At 39.0% G+C, this 13,891-nt stretch overlaps 2 protein-coding genes across 2 annotated transcripts in view; both read left to right on the top strand.

Moving 5' to 3' along the window:
* Positions 1-7,799, top strand: part of unm_hu7912 (un-named hu7912) — a 14,505-nt gene extending 6,706 nt beyond the window's left edge. Inside the window, exon 2 of the mRNA XM_020590708.1 lies at positions 1,445-7,799. Within this exon, the coding sequence (XP_020446364.1) occupies positions 1,497-4,700 (3,204 nt within the window). The 5' untranslated portion in view covers positions 1,445-1,496 and the 3' untranslated portion in view covers positions 4,701-7,799. The remainder of the gene's footprint in view (positions 1-1,444) is intronic.
* Positions 7,800-9,197: 1,398 nt separating this feature from the next.
* Positions 9,198-13,891, top strand: part of gapvd1 (GTPase activating protein and VPS9 domains 1) — a 30,778-nt gene continuing 26,084 nt past the window's right edge. Inside the window, exon 1 of the mRNA XM_020590425.1 lies at positions 9,198-9,480. The gene's annotated coding sequence lies outside the window, so the exon portion shown is untranslated. The remainder of the gene's footprint in view (positions 9,481-13,891) is intronic.

The raw sequence follows: 13,891 nt of genomic DNA, 5'->3' as shown, positions 1-13,891 counted from the left end.
TCTTGATACTGTATGTAAAATTGATTATCCTGTATTTAGGTGATCTGGTATTCATTTGCGACGAATTCACCTGCTGATTCCCATTTATGTAAATCCAGGAACAATTTAAAAAATGTTATCCCTGTACACAGCTGGTGCCCCATAAAACACCTTTGGCACAACAAATTCTGACAAGCCATGCGAATCAGTGAATAGCAGTTTAGGTTTGTCTGTCAAGGTTGATCCTGTGTGAAGAGAAGTGATATTGAGGTGTATTGTGGAAACATGACAGGGAAATGGCTGGTCAGTCCTCTCTCATCACGATGAACAGATGGTAACTCAGGGTTAGTTCATGGGTGAGTGCCAACTAGAAGGCCCATGTGTCTATAACACATAAAAATTCATTGTTGAAATGGAATCATTTCATCCATAATATTCTCAAAAGGCTTATGAACATACTTTTAATATTCTACAAGCAGAATTTGACATACATTTTCTGAATATTATTTATTGATAAAATGTCTAAGTCAAACAGTTGAAAACAAAAATGCTTTATTGTACTCCATTATTTCTATTTTAGAAACAATAATAGTAGTACTGTACTGGAAACCAAGCTGACTTTGTACTTTTTGTAGCAATTTTGTTTACAGTGTTAGCACACTAATATGTAATTTGGTTATAGGATAACTGATTTAATGGTAATACAACTGTAATCGTAATACATGCAACTTCAATAAAACTATGATTTTTATTAAACAATGTTTTGAATTACATTTTAATCAAAAATCATAAATAGTTGGATATATCCCTAACATTATTGTCTACAACCTTCTTTAATGATTCATCTTTAAAACAAGTTTTTAAGTAAAATTACAAGGTAAAAGCTTTTTATTACCACCAATTTGGAATATTATCATGTATGTTACTGTAAGTTTGCATTTTCCTTTATTATACGAGCTTTCTTGTTAGCAGTGCAAGATGAGGTGAATAGCTCACTTTATTATACATTGTCTCAAGACTTATTAAAGGTCTTATCTTTTTTGTAGTTTGGCTACATATGTTACAAACTGCCTCCTCAAATATGGCATTAGAAAATAATGTCTAGTTGTCTCATTTCTCAGATACAAAGTTGTGTTATGGCTGTTGCCATAAAATCTTTCATTAACCTGGTTAGTAAATGAGCAACTACGTGTGTCTGTTAAATTTATACCCAGTCATCTTTACACGTATCAGACCAAAAAGTATGTTGTTTCATAGATTTGCTTAGATAAATATATATTAAATGTATTAATATTATTTCAAATTATGATATGAAACTTGGTTCTCAGTTTAGGAAAATACTAACTGTTGCTGTTATTTTCTGTAGGTACTGTCCATCTTTTTTCAGATTTTTAGAAAACTAAAAATCTCTCTCTCTCTCTTTCTCTTTCTCTCAAATGTACTTGTTCTGTCTTTATTTCCACAGGCTGTGTTGATCTTGAATCACACTGAATGGAGAGCATTGAAGTTCCTTTAAGATGACACGGACGCAACCCCCTGATATACTGGCATCGACTCTATATCGGGACATTACTATAAATCCCATCACTGACCACTCCATTTCTCACCACTCCTCCCGGCAATGTGACTTGAAAATGATTGACAAACAAGAAATCATCAACAAGAGACACTGCCGTAGCTTTGACTTCATTGAATCTTTGGATGACCCGCAGTCCTTCTCTTCTTCAATGGAGTACCCTTACAAGAGGGCTGAGCATCAGACATTAAACAAAGAGCTGATGTGGGATGGGCTAGATCAACCAGGGCATCTTCGCTTTTCATCTCCTGATTTGTTTAACACCAGGCAGTTTAAGCAGCATGGTACCCAAGACAAAACCAGCCATCTTACATGGTCTGATTCTAAAAAGAGAGCAAGATCGAAAAGTGCTCCAAGAATTAAGGCCACCCTCACTCCTGTGCCTATTTCAGTGTCTCCTCCAGGAGCTAAGAAGGGGAGGGATGCACCTCAGGCTGCATCAGATACCTTGAAGACGTCAGAAACACACAGAGAATCCTACTCCTCAAACAGGCCTTTTTTGAATGAGGTACATCCTATCAAACTACAGCCTCATTCTCCCCTCTATGTCTCAGATTGTTTTGAGGAGGACAAGCCAGATAAACCAGCCGTATCCCCACATGTAAGGTGCCGTGTGGACATTAAACCAGATGCTGCTGTACTGCAGCACGCAGCGAGACAGGTTCCCAATGTACGGACTGAGCATCTTTGGCAGAGATATTCACAGGCCAGTAGCAGTAGAGGTTTGTATGTACCAAGGCAGATTGTCTCCTCACCAACGCCCACTCCAAGCGAATGCTACAGTGGGGATTTTAGACAAGGATACAACTATACCACCAGCATGTCACCCATCTCTTACCAGCATCTAGACATGAATAGAATGTCTTCACCAACAGCACCATTTCTGAGTCAAGAACAAAGAGCTTACTCAAATCCTAACATACCAACCAAATTTTTTTATACAGAGGATGCAGTTCGTTATCCAGTCCATCCCTATTCTAGGGCATACTTTCAGGATGATCGGTCCAGTCTAACCAGCCACGGTAGTACAATGACTAGTCAGTATGATCCAAGGACCCGATGGGTGCACACCCTTCCTGTCAGGTCCTATTACACTGACCACAGAGAGCCAGCACACTCTGTATATAGCAAGCCTTACGCCTCAAGTGAGGCAGGATCATACTTTTCTCACACTCCACTGTCGAGATCTTACTATGGAGAGGACAACCGGTTCAATCCATACCATATGAGTAGCTCAAGGTTGTTTTATTCCAAACCATTTGGCTCTCCAGATGAGCAGTACTTTGCATCAAGGCCTTATCATACAGAGGTTCGTCGACGCCCTCGAATGTCCCAGGCCTTTTCAGATGACTGGTATCGCTCAAGTATTTCTGGTTACTCTAACCAGTCATCTCAGCACACACCACCAGGGGTAAGGCAAGACCCCAGTTTACCCCCATGGTTTACTAGCAGCTGTGTGGAGACAAGTAGACTAGGAGCAGAGGCCAAAAACCACTCCAAGTCTTGGGACAATATTCTGTATCCACGGCATGACAGAGAGCAATCAATGCCTCGTGGGCGAAGCTATGAGAATCTGTTTTATCAAGCAAGACATGGAGCATCCTCTGATATTACATCTCAACCTGTTATACTTAACCTCTCAAGTTCGCCAAGGCGCTACGCTGCCCTGTCACTTTCTGAAAACTCCTTGGAGAGGGGCTCCAGCAATCCATGGAGGAATGCCAAAAGTGGGCACTGGTTTGTAACACCTGAGATCACCATAACAGACAATGACATATGTACAGGCAACAACAAGCAGCGTGATGCGCACTCTGTCAGCTGGGATACATTGGATGTTGAAAAAACACAGCCTCCAAGAGTATTGCTTCAGAAGCAGCCATCCAACACAGCAGACATTGCCAAAGACAGGAAACACAACAATGTTTCCCTTCAGCAGAGTTTAGAGCAACTGGACGAACTCTTAGCTGATTTGGTTGTTGATTATAAACCACCAACTACCCGAAAGTCAAGTGAAAACCTTATAGACCAGCTAAAACAACTAATTACTGAAGATGATGACAAAGACAGAGGATCTTCTGGACTTGAAAACTTAGGATGTCTGAATGCACAGCTCCCATCCTCTAAATCCAGCCCTGACACAATCAAAGACCCTGACAGTGGGTGTGATGCTTTACAAAGAAGCGCAGAAGAATGTTCTCCAGACCACAGCACAGATGAAGATGACACTATGGTGTGTGCTAACAAGAAGTGCAACCGGATTGAGAGCACGTTCAATGCCTGCTTGTACTTCAAATCATGTCACAGTTGCTACACCTTTTACTGCTCACGAAACTGCCGCAGGGATGACTGGGAAACTCATAAAGTGACCTGTCTGTATGGTCGTGTCAGCAGTGTATGTCGACACACTCTTAGGTTTTGCAGAGAGAATTCAGAGATCCACAAAGCCTTCTCTCGCCTTGCTAAAGCTGGCTACCTCTCCAGAGGGAGAGGTGTTCTCTTTCTGGGTTTTGCTAATCCAGAGACAGCTGACAACTTCCTGCAAGTTGGGCTTGAGAGCCTCCTCATGTCGCCCACATACTTATCTCTCAGAGAGCTTGATAGCTTCAAGGACAACCTAGGTGAATACTGCAAGGAACTGCAGCAGGCAGGTAATGAGTATGACCCCAGTGAATGTTTCCTTCTGAATGTATCCATAGCTGTTGGCGAACTAGTGCCTAACAGACCTTCACCAAGGGTTCAAGCACCAACTGTTCGAAAATATGCAAAGGTGTCCTTGGCTTCCTCAAGCCCTGACAAAAAGGTACTAAAGAAGGATAGTGAAATGGAGACTCTCATTCTCACTCCACCTCCAGGCACACCGGACATTGACAAAGAGGGGGAGGAGGGAAGAAAAGCCAGAGAGGTGTGCTTTGTTAATATTCAGCGTGAGCTCAGAACCAGGGGAGTCTTCCTTCGTCATGAGTACCCCAAAATCTATAATCAGCTATGTGAGTTTGTGGAGAGTAACAAAAGGTTCACCCCTACTACAATTTACCCAATAGATAAGAGAACAGGGAAACAATTTATGTGCATGATTATGGCTGCGTCCGAGCCAAGAACACTGGACTGGGTGGGTACCCCACATCTCTTGGATGATATTATATAGTACAGCACTAAATAGTAATGATAATGATGTCAATACACTAAATGTACATACTGTAAATATAAAATGTGATTCAGTAAATTCAACATTGATATGGAGATATATGTATATATGTGACAAATCCCTCTTCCTGTCTGTCTCTTGCTCTTATTTCTCTCACACGCGCGCACACACATGAACAAACACTCACACACATAGAGGCACACATGCCGTATATCCAAACACTTTCAAAGGTTACCCTATGTCGTTTCTGGCTTGTTTTGGTCCTGTTGCACTCAGAAGAGTTAATTGCTTGCATGCAGACTAGGCACAAACCCAGTTATCCAGGTGTTTAAGATGTGAACATGTATGATCTGTGCAGTTCCTGCAGACAATGTATGAAGCACACAATAATGATATACTGTATGTTTAAGTGCACATCTCACTGCCTCCAGATTATAGTAGGCACAGCCAGGTCTCACATTGTAACAGTCACCCACTGTTAATTTCTCCAACAAGAGTTATATCAGAAATTTATATTATAGCTTGTTACAGTGGTTGTAATATTACAACAGTTTAGTAGAACTTATGTATTGTTTCCTAAGTATACTGTAATTGTGTGGGTATTGTTTTTCATTATTGCGAAATTAGTTATTGTTTGATAGATGAAGAAATACAATCAGGTCACCTGTTTGTTTTCCCACTTCATTAGGAATTTTAGTTGGAACTTATTTCATGTCATGATAAGACTTGATGTCATTCTTGTATAAATTGCTTTGTTTGAAAGTGGCCTTCAGTTGATGAAAAAAAAGTATTTAACACAAAGCAATGTATAGATTTAGCTATTTCCTAAAGGCTTGACAGCTCTTGACTTGGGTTGTTTAAACTACCATTGTAAATGAACAATTATTTTGCTCAAAGCATGTTATTTATATTCAAGTATTTTAATACTGATATTGCTTATAATTAGATTTATTATGTTGATGAGATACCATTTGATGCTTAGAAATGTGAGAGGTATTATATACAGATATATTGAATATTAGATCATTTGAACATCAAGACCTTAAGACCTTACTGTAACTAATACCACAATATGTTTAAACAATATGCAATAAAAGAGCAACCTTAACATCTATATTGTAAAATTATATTTTATTTTATTATTAATATTGAATAATTCCTGGAAGCCAAGAGAAGCAAAGATCATGTTTGCACTAAAAAATAAATTATACAATAAATATGTGATTGTTCCTAACAGAGCTGCAGCACTGAACACAGATACAGGCAATGGAAAGTTTTCAGACCCTTTCAAATTTCCGTTTTGTTATGTTTCAGACTCACTGTAAAATGGATTCACTTCATTTTTTTCTCATAAATCTACATACAATACTCCACAAGTGAAAACGGGTTTTTTGTGTTTTGTAGATTTATTAAAAGTAAAAGACTGAAATATCCAATTTGCATAAGTATTCAGACCCTTCACCCCATATTTGGTTAAAGAACCTTTGGCAGCAATGACAGCATCCAGTCTTCTTGAGAATGAAACTGCAAGCTTGGCACCTTGATTTTGGAATTTTCTTCTATTTTTGGCAGAATCATTCAAGCTCAACCAGGTTGGATGGGGAGCGTTGGTGCACAGCCATTTTCAGGTCTGTCCAGAGATGTGCCATTGGGTTCAGGTCCGGACTCTGGCTGGGCCACTCCAGGACTTTTACAGACTTTCCTGTGTTTTCTTGGCGGTATGCTTTGGGTTGTTGTCTTGTTAAAAGTGTAAATCTTCGGCCCAGCCTGAGATCCTGAGCTCTCTGGAGAAGGTGTTCATTCAGAGTTGTTCCATATTTTTCTGCATCTCTCCTTCCCTCTATCCTGACTAGTTTCCCAGTCCCATGTGCAAAAAAACATCCCCACACCATGATGCTGCCGCCACTGTGTTTGACTGTAGAGATGGTATTAATAAGGTGGTTTCAATACCTGGTTTTTGCCACACATGCCGTTGGGAATTGTGGCCAAATAGTTCATCAGATCAGAGGATTTTGCTTCTCATGGTCTGAGAGTTCTTCAGGTGCCCTTTGGCAAACTCCCAGTGGGCTGTCATGTGCCGTTTAGTTAGGAACGGCATCCGTCTGGCTGCTCTACCATTGAGACCTGATTGGTGGAGTGCTGCGCTGATGGTTGTCCTTCTGTAAGGTTCTCCCACCTCCAGAATGGAACTCTGGATCGCATTTATAGTGACCACTGGGTTCTTGGTCACCAGTCTGACCAAGACCCTTCTTCCTTAGTTACTCAGTCTTGCTGGACGACCATATCTGTGAAGATTGTTGATTGTTTCAAATCTCTTCCATTTGAGAATGATGGAAGCTACCATGCTCTTGGGCACTTTTAATGCTGCAGAAATGTTCTTGTATCCTTCCCCAGATCTGTGTCTTGACACAGTCCTGTCTTGCAGGTCTGTGGACAGTTCTCTCATGGTTTTGTTTTCACTCTGACATACATCATCATCATATGAGACCTTATATAGACAGTTGTCTGCCTTTCCTAATTATAAACAGTGCATTAAATTAAGCACAGGTGGACCCTAATCAAGCTGTAGAAGCATCTCAATGATCAATAAAAGAAGCAGGATGCACCAGAGCTCAATTGCAGGTGTCATAACAAAAGGCCTGAATAATTATGTAAATGGGATATTTCAGTCTTTTATTTACAAAAAATGTGCAAAACACTCTAAAAACCTGTTCCCACTTTATCATTGTGATGTACTAGGTGTAGATTGATAAGGAAAAAATTCAATTGAATCCATTTTAAGATGAGTCTGAAACATAACCAAATGTGGAAAACTTGAAAGGGTCTGAATACTTTCTGTACTGACTGTATGATGATATGCTTGCTTCCATTGCCACTGTTGACTAATCGAAGGTTGCTCTTTTACATGATTATATAGCTATCTTTGTGTAAGACCTTCCTTAACATTCTATTTTGTGATGTTTATAACCTAAATATAAATATATAATAAATGGAATTTAACGAGTGACCTTATGGCTTTGCATTTCTATTCCAGCGTACATAGGATTGACTGAATATAATGTAGTCCAGTACAACACCACCTTTAACTATAACCTCAATAATAAACATATAATTGAATTTATACATTTATGACAATTTCACCAAAAAACAAAAACATTTTGAGCTTTATAAGCACAGATGTTAAGGTGGAAGTGTTGCACTGAAATGCATACAATGTACATGTGTACCTAATAAAGTGGCCGGGCAGTGTATATCAAAACACAAAATTCCAGGAATTTGAATATTTCAAATTGTATTGTTTAAGTGCCATTATTTTGATGCTCTCAACACTGTCAGGATTAATAGTCGAAGTGTCCTTGGGCAAGCCACTGAACCCCCTGTTGCCCATGATGGCGGCATGTACGCATGCAGCGGCCTGGGGCCCTCGGCTCCAAACATAATTTTGTTGTACATGTCACAATGTTACAATGACAATAAATAAAGCTTCTTCTTCTTCTTTTTCTTCTAATACAACAGTCTGTAAATTTAAATATTTAATTTGTGTAACCACATGATGCCTGTTTACAGTCATGACAACTTACATTAAATACAGTTAAGGATAGGGAGGGATGAAGCATATTTATGCTTCAAGTTTTTGATAAAATGTCAATTTAAAATTTGAAGTACTTTGAAAATGTATAGTATAATATACTATAATGAATATACGTTGTTCTGGGAAAATAATAAAAGCTTGAATTGTTAAAATGGATACACCAGCCCTTGTCCCTCCGTGTTGTCTGCTTATGGGTTATTGCTGTGAGTTTGAAACTGGCTGATGTGTGGAGATTTCTCCATCCTACACTTTCTATAATATATGTGATTCGGTGGCTATTACTGTGCTGCTTATTACAGGTTTTACAATATTTGTTCGTGTCTGTCTGCTGTTATTAGAACACCACCTAGTGGAATAATGCATGTATTACTTCTATTAAAAAGTCAATTCTCTCTCTCTCTCTCTCACACACACACACACACACACTATACTCAAGTGTTAGCAGATGATGTTCAGGTAAATGTCCTGCTTTACTGGCATTTTAAACCATGCTGTTAACTATAAATGATTTACAAAATGCCATAGATCTAGGTATTAAGAAAGTCCACCTCAGTCAAAAACATTTAGGCCCTACTTCAATCCAGTGACATATCCGTGCAGATTCTCAGTCATCCAGGTCATAGTAAGCTGGAAAAACGTAGAAAAAAATCAACTGGACTAGGTTTTTAGGAACTGATGAAGCCTCTTAAATGAGAGTAGCCTACATATCGTGGTGGTCTAACACTGTACAATATCAATACCAGTTTTTAAAAAGGTATCGATAAATGGTCTAAAAGGGCACACAGGCACATATAAAACACAAGCTAAACTGAATAATTATATTGTATAATAAATACGATTTCGATCAGATGTAAAATCACAATAAACACTGAGCTATTGCTCTTTACACTGTTTCTGCGTGGGATACGGCCACAGCTCTGCTTAACCACAGAAGCACCTAATGCACCGTAGGCTACTTCTCCACTTGTCAGCGCTGAGTGGTTGGCTGCGTCGCTTCTCAGTACAAGCTTTTGCGCATGCGGGCTGCACGGGCCCCCTCGTGATGACAGTAAATGACAGCACTGTTCGCTTCTGCAGAACCCACTGTGAAACGGCTAGTCGCCAACAAGCAAGTTCTCTGCCCTGAGAAATCGTATGATCAGCTGTATTTAGAGAATACTAACAACGAATACACGCTAATTATTTTTGGTAAGTTGCAGAATTTACATTAGCGTGTTTTGTTGATCACATTTGGTCATTCAAGAGCGTGCAGCCTAACGCTTAGCTAACTAGCTTATCCTGTGTTTGTCTAGCAAGTGTTAGCCGAGTATACCTTGGTTATCGATAGCAGGCTACCGCCAGGTTAGCTAACTCACCAGATAGCTGTCTTTCCGTCTACTCCAGAACAGTGCAAGCACATGACCTTATTGACTGGTATCACTGTAAGACTTGGGGGTCTCCTGTCAGTTTCCTTCATAGCGTTTAGCTGACCTAACGTCGGTTAATTGGTTTATTTGACAAGATTTTCAGCTCTAAGTCGCCTCAACCTAGCTTAGCAACCTATCGTTGTTGGTCGCCATGCTAAATCTTGGTCGGCTAGTATCGTTACACCTTCAAAACAGGGGCATCTTAAACGTGCAACTTAACATTAGGAGAACATTAAGTTGTTTTAGCTTATTGTAATAAATATGCCCCACCCTCCCAATGAGCCCGGTGAAAGGAATGTGTTAGCCTTATAGTCTTAAATTCATTCACGCAGTATTTGTAAGGCCGTGGGACATTATAGCACACTGTCATAAACGTTTAAACACTGAATATTAGGCTACTGATAAATCTTTATAGCACAGAAGTAGCTGTCTCCTCATTTTGACCAGTAATGCTGTAGCATTTAGTCGCTGGTTTAAAAAAAAAAAGCTATGTAATCATTCATGTAGTTTTGTTAAGTTAAAACGCTAAACATTCGCTGTTGTCAAACTAGTAAAATTTTTGTATCATTATAAATTGAATAATTTTGGCTTTTGCTGTTTGTCAGACAAAGTGAAGCAAATGTACATTTTGGAATAATACACTGTGAAAATTCAAAGTCAAATATACAGTATTTATTTCCTTGTTTGCCAATAATATACTGGTCCTGAGTTATCCAACTTCTCACCTCCTAAGCAGCCAAGATTCAGGCTCTCAGCAGAATGTCACTCAGTTTTGTGGTTTGAGAGTGGAGTGACTTTTAAATTCACGTGATTCACATGTAACAGTGGAATCACACACCTTTTACTTTGTAACTGAATTTGTAATAATTCCTAGGCTCATTCATTACTTCAAAGTCTGTCTCTGTTTTCTTGTCAGGATGTAGAATACAGATATTTTTGCAGATAGCAGCAGTAGTCATTTCAGCTGATTCAGATGACATTTAAATTCATACACTGCCGTGCCACATCTGTCTAATCTCCTCTAGTGGTATTTATCTGATGCTGGTGTATGCGTGTTAAAGTCACAGCTTCATTAGTTCCTGACTAAACTTTATGCTGTTTTGAGAATCTGCAGTTACTGAAGGAAATTGCTGCAATTTGGCAGGTCTGATTGAACTGCAGAGCTGGTGGCTTGTGTGTATTTGTGTACGTGTTTGTGCTGTTTGCTTCACTTTGGCAGATAATTTGCAACTTAAGGATTTTGTTTGCAATAAAATGTAATTCTGGTCATTCTAAATAGCCCCTAGGTATTAATGTGTGGGAATGTTTGTCAGTATGTCAGCCCTGTAATAGACTGGCTCTAAAACTTGCATTTAACATATAATGATTTAATGGCATGTCCAGTTTGACAACCATAACAAACAATTGAGTGTTTACAACTTAAACACAGTTTTCTCAACTGAATATGGAGGCGGCATATGAAGCGCATTATCAGCCCTTCATACTGTATTAGAAACATTGTTTAGGAAAGACTCAGCGTCTGAATTAAACACTGTGTGTGCGCTTTATGTTTATTTATTTGTTTAGGTTTTGCCATTTCTTCAACAACTTGTGTCACAGACAGAAGATATCATTGGTCATTTCTCTGAGGTAGTGATGTCATCAAGGCTAGATAAGCTGGCTTGTAGCCAGGAGGTAGCTTTTCCATCACCAAAGAGGCAGGGTAAATCTGAAAGAGGAAGTGGGAGATGGATGTTTGCTCACAAACATGAATACCTTTTGTAGAAAGTGAAATCTTTCAATATCTATAAGCAGCAGTTTTTTTCCATTGGTCTGTTTGCATGTGTAAGAAAGTTCATGTAATGGGAGTGAGCTGTGCTCTAAAATCCTTGTGCAACTCTGGTGCAGCAATGCTTACCTACATCTTTTATTTAAATAATTTCTTATGTTTTGCACTTTGCATTTCAAAATTAATTTCACATTTATTTTGAAAATTTTCATTAGATAGCTTGTCTTTGCTTTGCTGCTTGTCTCTTACGCTGCCTTATTATAGTTCTGATGCTTACACAGATTTCCTCGTGTCACTCCTGTCGCTGTCCTGCCACAACTAGGCTCATTCTCACACAACTTAGAAGGCTTCGGATCGTGTCTCCGCTCGTGCTGTCTGATGTTTGGTTTCTCTTCTGCTTTAGAGTTCCTCAGTGTTCTTTATGACTTATTCAACAGGTGGCTCTATGCAGGTATTGGTTTGGAGCTGATGGGCACAGGAGACTGTGACAAATGAGTTAACCTCTTTGATAACTATTTAATATCCCAGTTGCTTTCCTTCCAAGAATGTGGGGAATTTGCTTATTCAGGAACATGAGAGTATATGTGGAAGTGCTCTGTGAGTGGACTTGCTAGCCAGTTACTTGTCTATTCATTCAGATGTAAAATGGAAACAGAAGAAATACATTTAAAAAGTGTCTTTCTCATCTGTTATCATCTAGAAACATCCTGAAATGTAAAATGTAGTTGTTTGGTAACGCTTTACTGTAAGTCACCCTATTTAGTGTTTATAAGCACTGTATATGGATTTGATGAATGTTTTATAATGCATAATGTAGTTGTATGCAGGTATATAGACATTTTAGGTGGTCAGTGTTCGGTTTTTGTCAGCATTGATAACTTCTCTTATGAATTAGATTAGCTTGAATTGACACCTAAAAACAGGTGACAAATGGAAAAAAGAATAGCACACTGGAAGCTTGCATGATTTTTAAAAAAAATGGCAGAGGTTTTGACCCACTAGTCTTCTTCAAGGCAAGTGAAACAAGTTTAGTGGCAAGCAAACGTTTATGTGCTGACATCTCGCACCTAAAAACGATCCACAGTCGGTGGCATGAGTAAATTCACTGGTGTTTGGGAATTAACACCATGGTGAACCTTGGAGCAACCTCCACTGCACATTCAAATCACATATAGACAATCAAAAACATAGCTCCAAGAAATCAACCATATCAGTTATGCACAAGAAAATATTTAAATACATCAGTGTCCTGCAGTCTACAATGACGTGAGATGAAGAAATGGAATACGTTTTATAAGCTGTTATTATCAAATGTCAAATTCTTACTTTGAAATGACTTCTTATTTGATTGTGGCCATCACATTTTCCCCTAAACCACAAAACCAGTGAATGTTTCTTTGTATTAGTTGTATTTGACTGAAATCGGTCTTTAAACTTAACCTGCTTATTACCAAAATGATACACATGACATCGTCCAACACTGTAATTGGAGGTCAATCATTGTTTATTCTTGGGTTGCCAAAGGAATCCAGTGTAGAGCCTATAATTATGTGTGTAAATCTGCTTAAGCACTTTTTTTTGTCAGGGCTATCAACTCTCACATTGTGGTTGTCTGTTAGCCTGTGAGCAGTGATGCTGCCTTGTAGTCATTCCCATCCTGGGGCAGTTTTCTCCAGGCTGGTCTGATTCTCTTCCCAGAACCTTAACGCCATTTAATCTGTGTTTGTTATGATAGCAGCCAGGCACAAAGAGGCATTTGTGCAAAAGATTCACTAAGAAATCATTCAAATTTCATGCACTCAGTGTGGATTGCATGTCTTGGCTGTGTGTTTGTCAAAAAGGAGGAGTGATTTGCATAATCTACTGTGTATCGTTGTCTTTGGCTTGTGAAGATGCATGCGTTTACTGTTGTCATTAGCCCAGTGTTTGAAGCACACTGAATGCAAATGATCTCTTCCCTTCCACGAAGTGAGGAACATATACGAGTTAGCATTCAGCCAGACCTTTACGGCAAGGGAACCATTTGCTGCTTTTCCTCTTGATACATTTACTTTTAATGGAGCGTAACTCACATAATTAATACTAGCACTGTTTGCAACAAATAAAATTAAGGAAGGTATGGAAGGTATGGAAGGTTTAACTGCTGTATAGCAAATATCTGCCATTAGTTCAGAATGCTAGTTTTGGTTCATTGGAGTGTTTGTTTGGTACTAACAAGTCCACAATATTCCCACAAGTCATGTGTCAGAAAGTTACAACAATGACATACTAGAAAACCTAACAAAAAAAAATCAGTTTTTCCACTCTGATTGGTGATGCCCATGAAAAAAATTCTCATTTCAAGATTGGACCTTGAAGGGGTTACACCAGCAATTTTTAAAATTTCTTCCATAAGACAGGTGAGCAACATGAAATTAATTTAAAG

Source organism: Monopterus albus, unplaced genomic scaffold (assembly GCF_001952655.1).
Source record: "Monopterus albus unplaced genomic scaffold, M_albus_1.0 scaffold12.1, whole genome shotgun sequence".
Lineage (NCBI taxonomy): Eukaryota > Metazoa > Chordata > Actinopteri > Synbranchiformes > Synbranchidae > Monopterus > Monopterus albus.
Note: the sequence above shows the minus strand (reverse complement) of the source record. Positions and strands in the feature narration are given on the sequence as shown.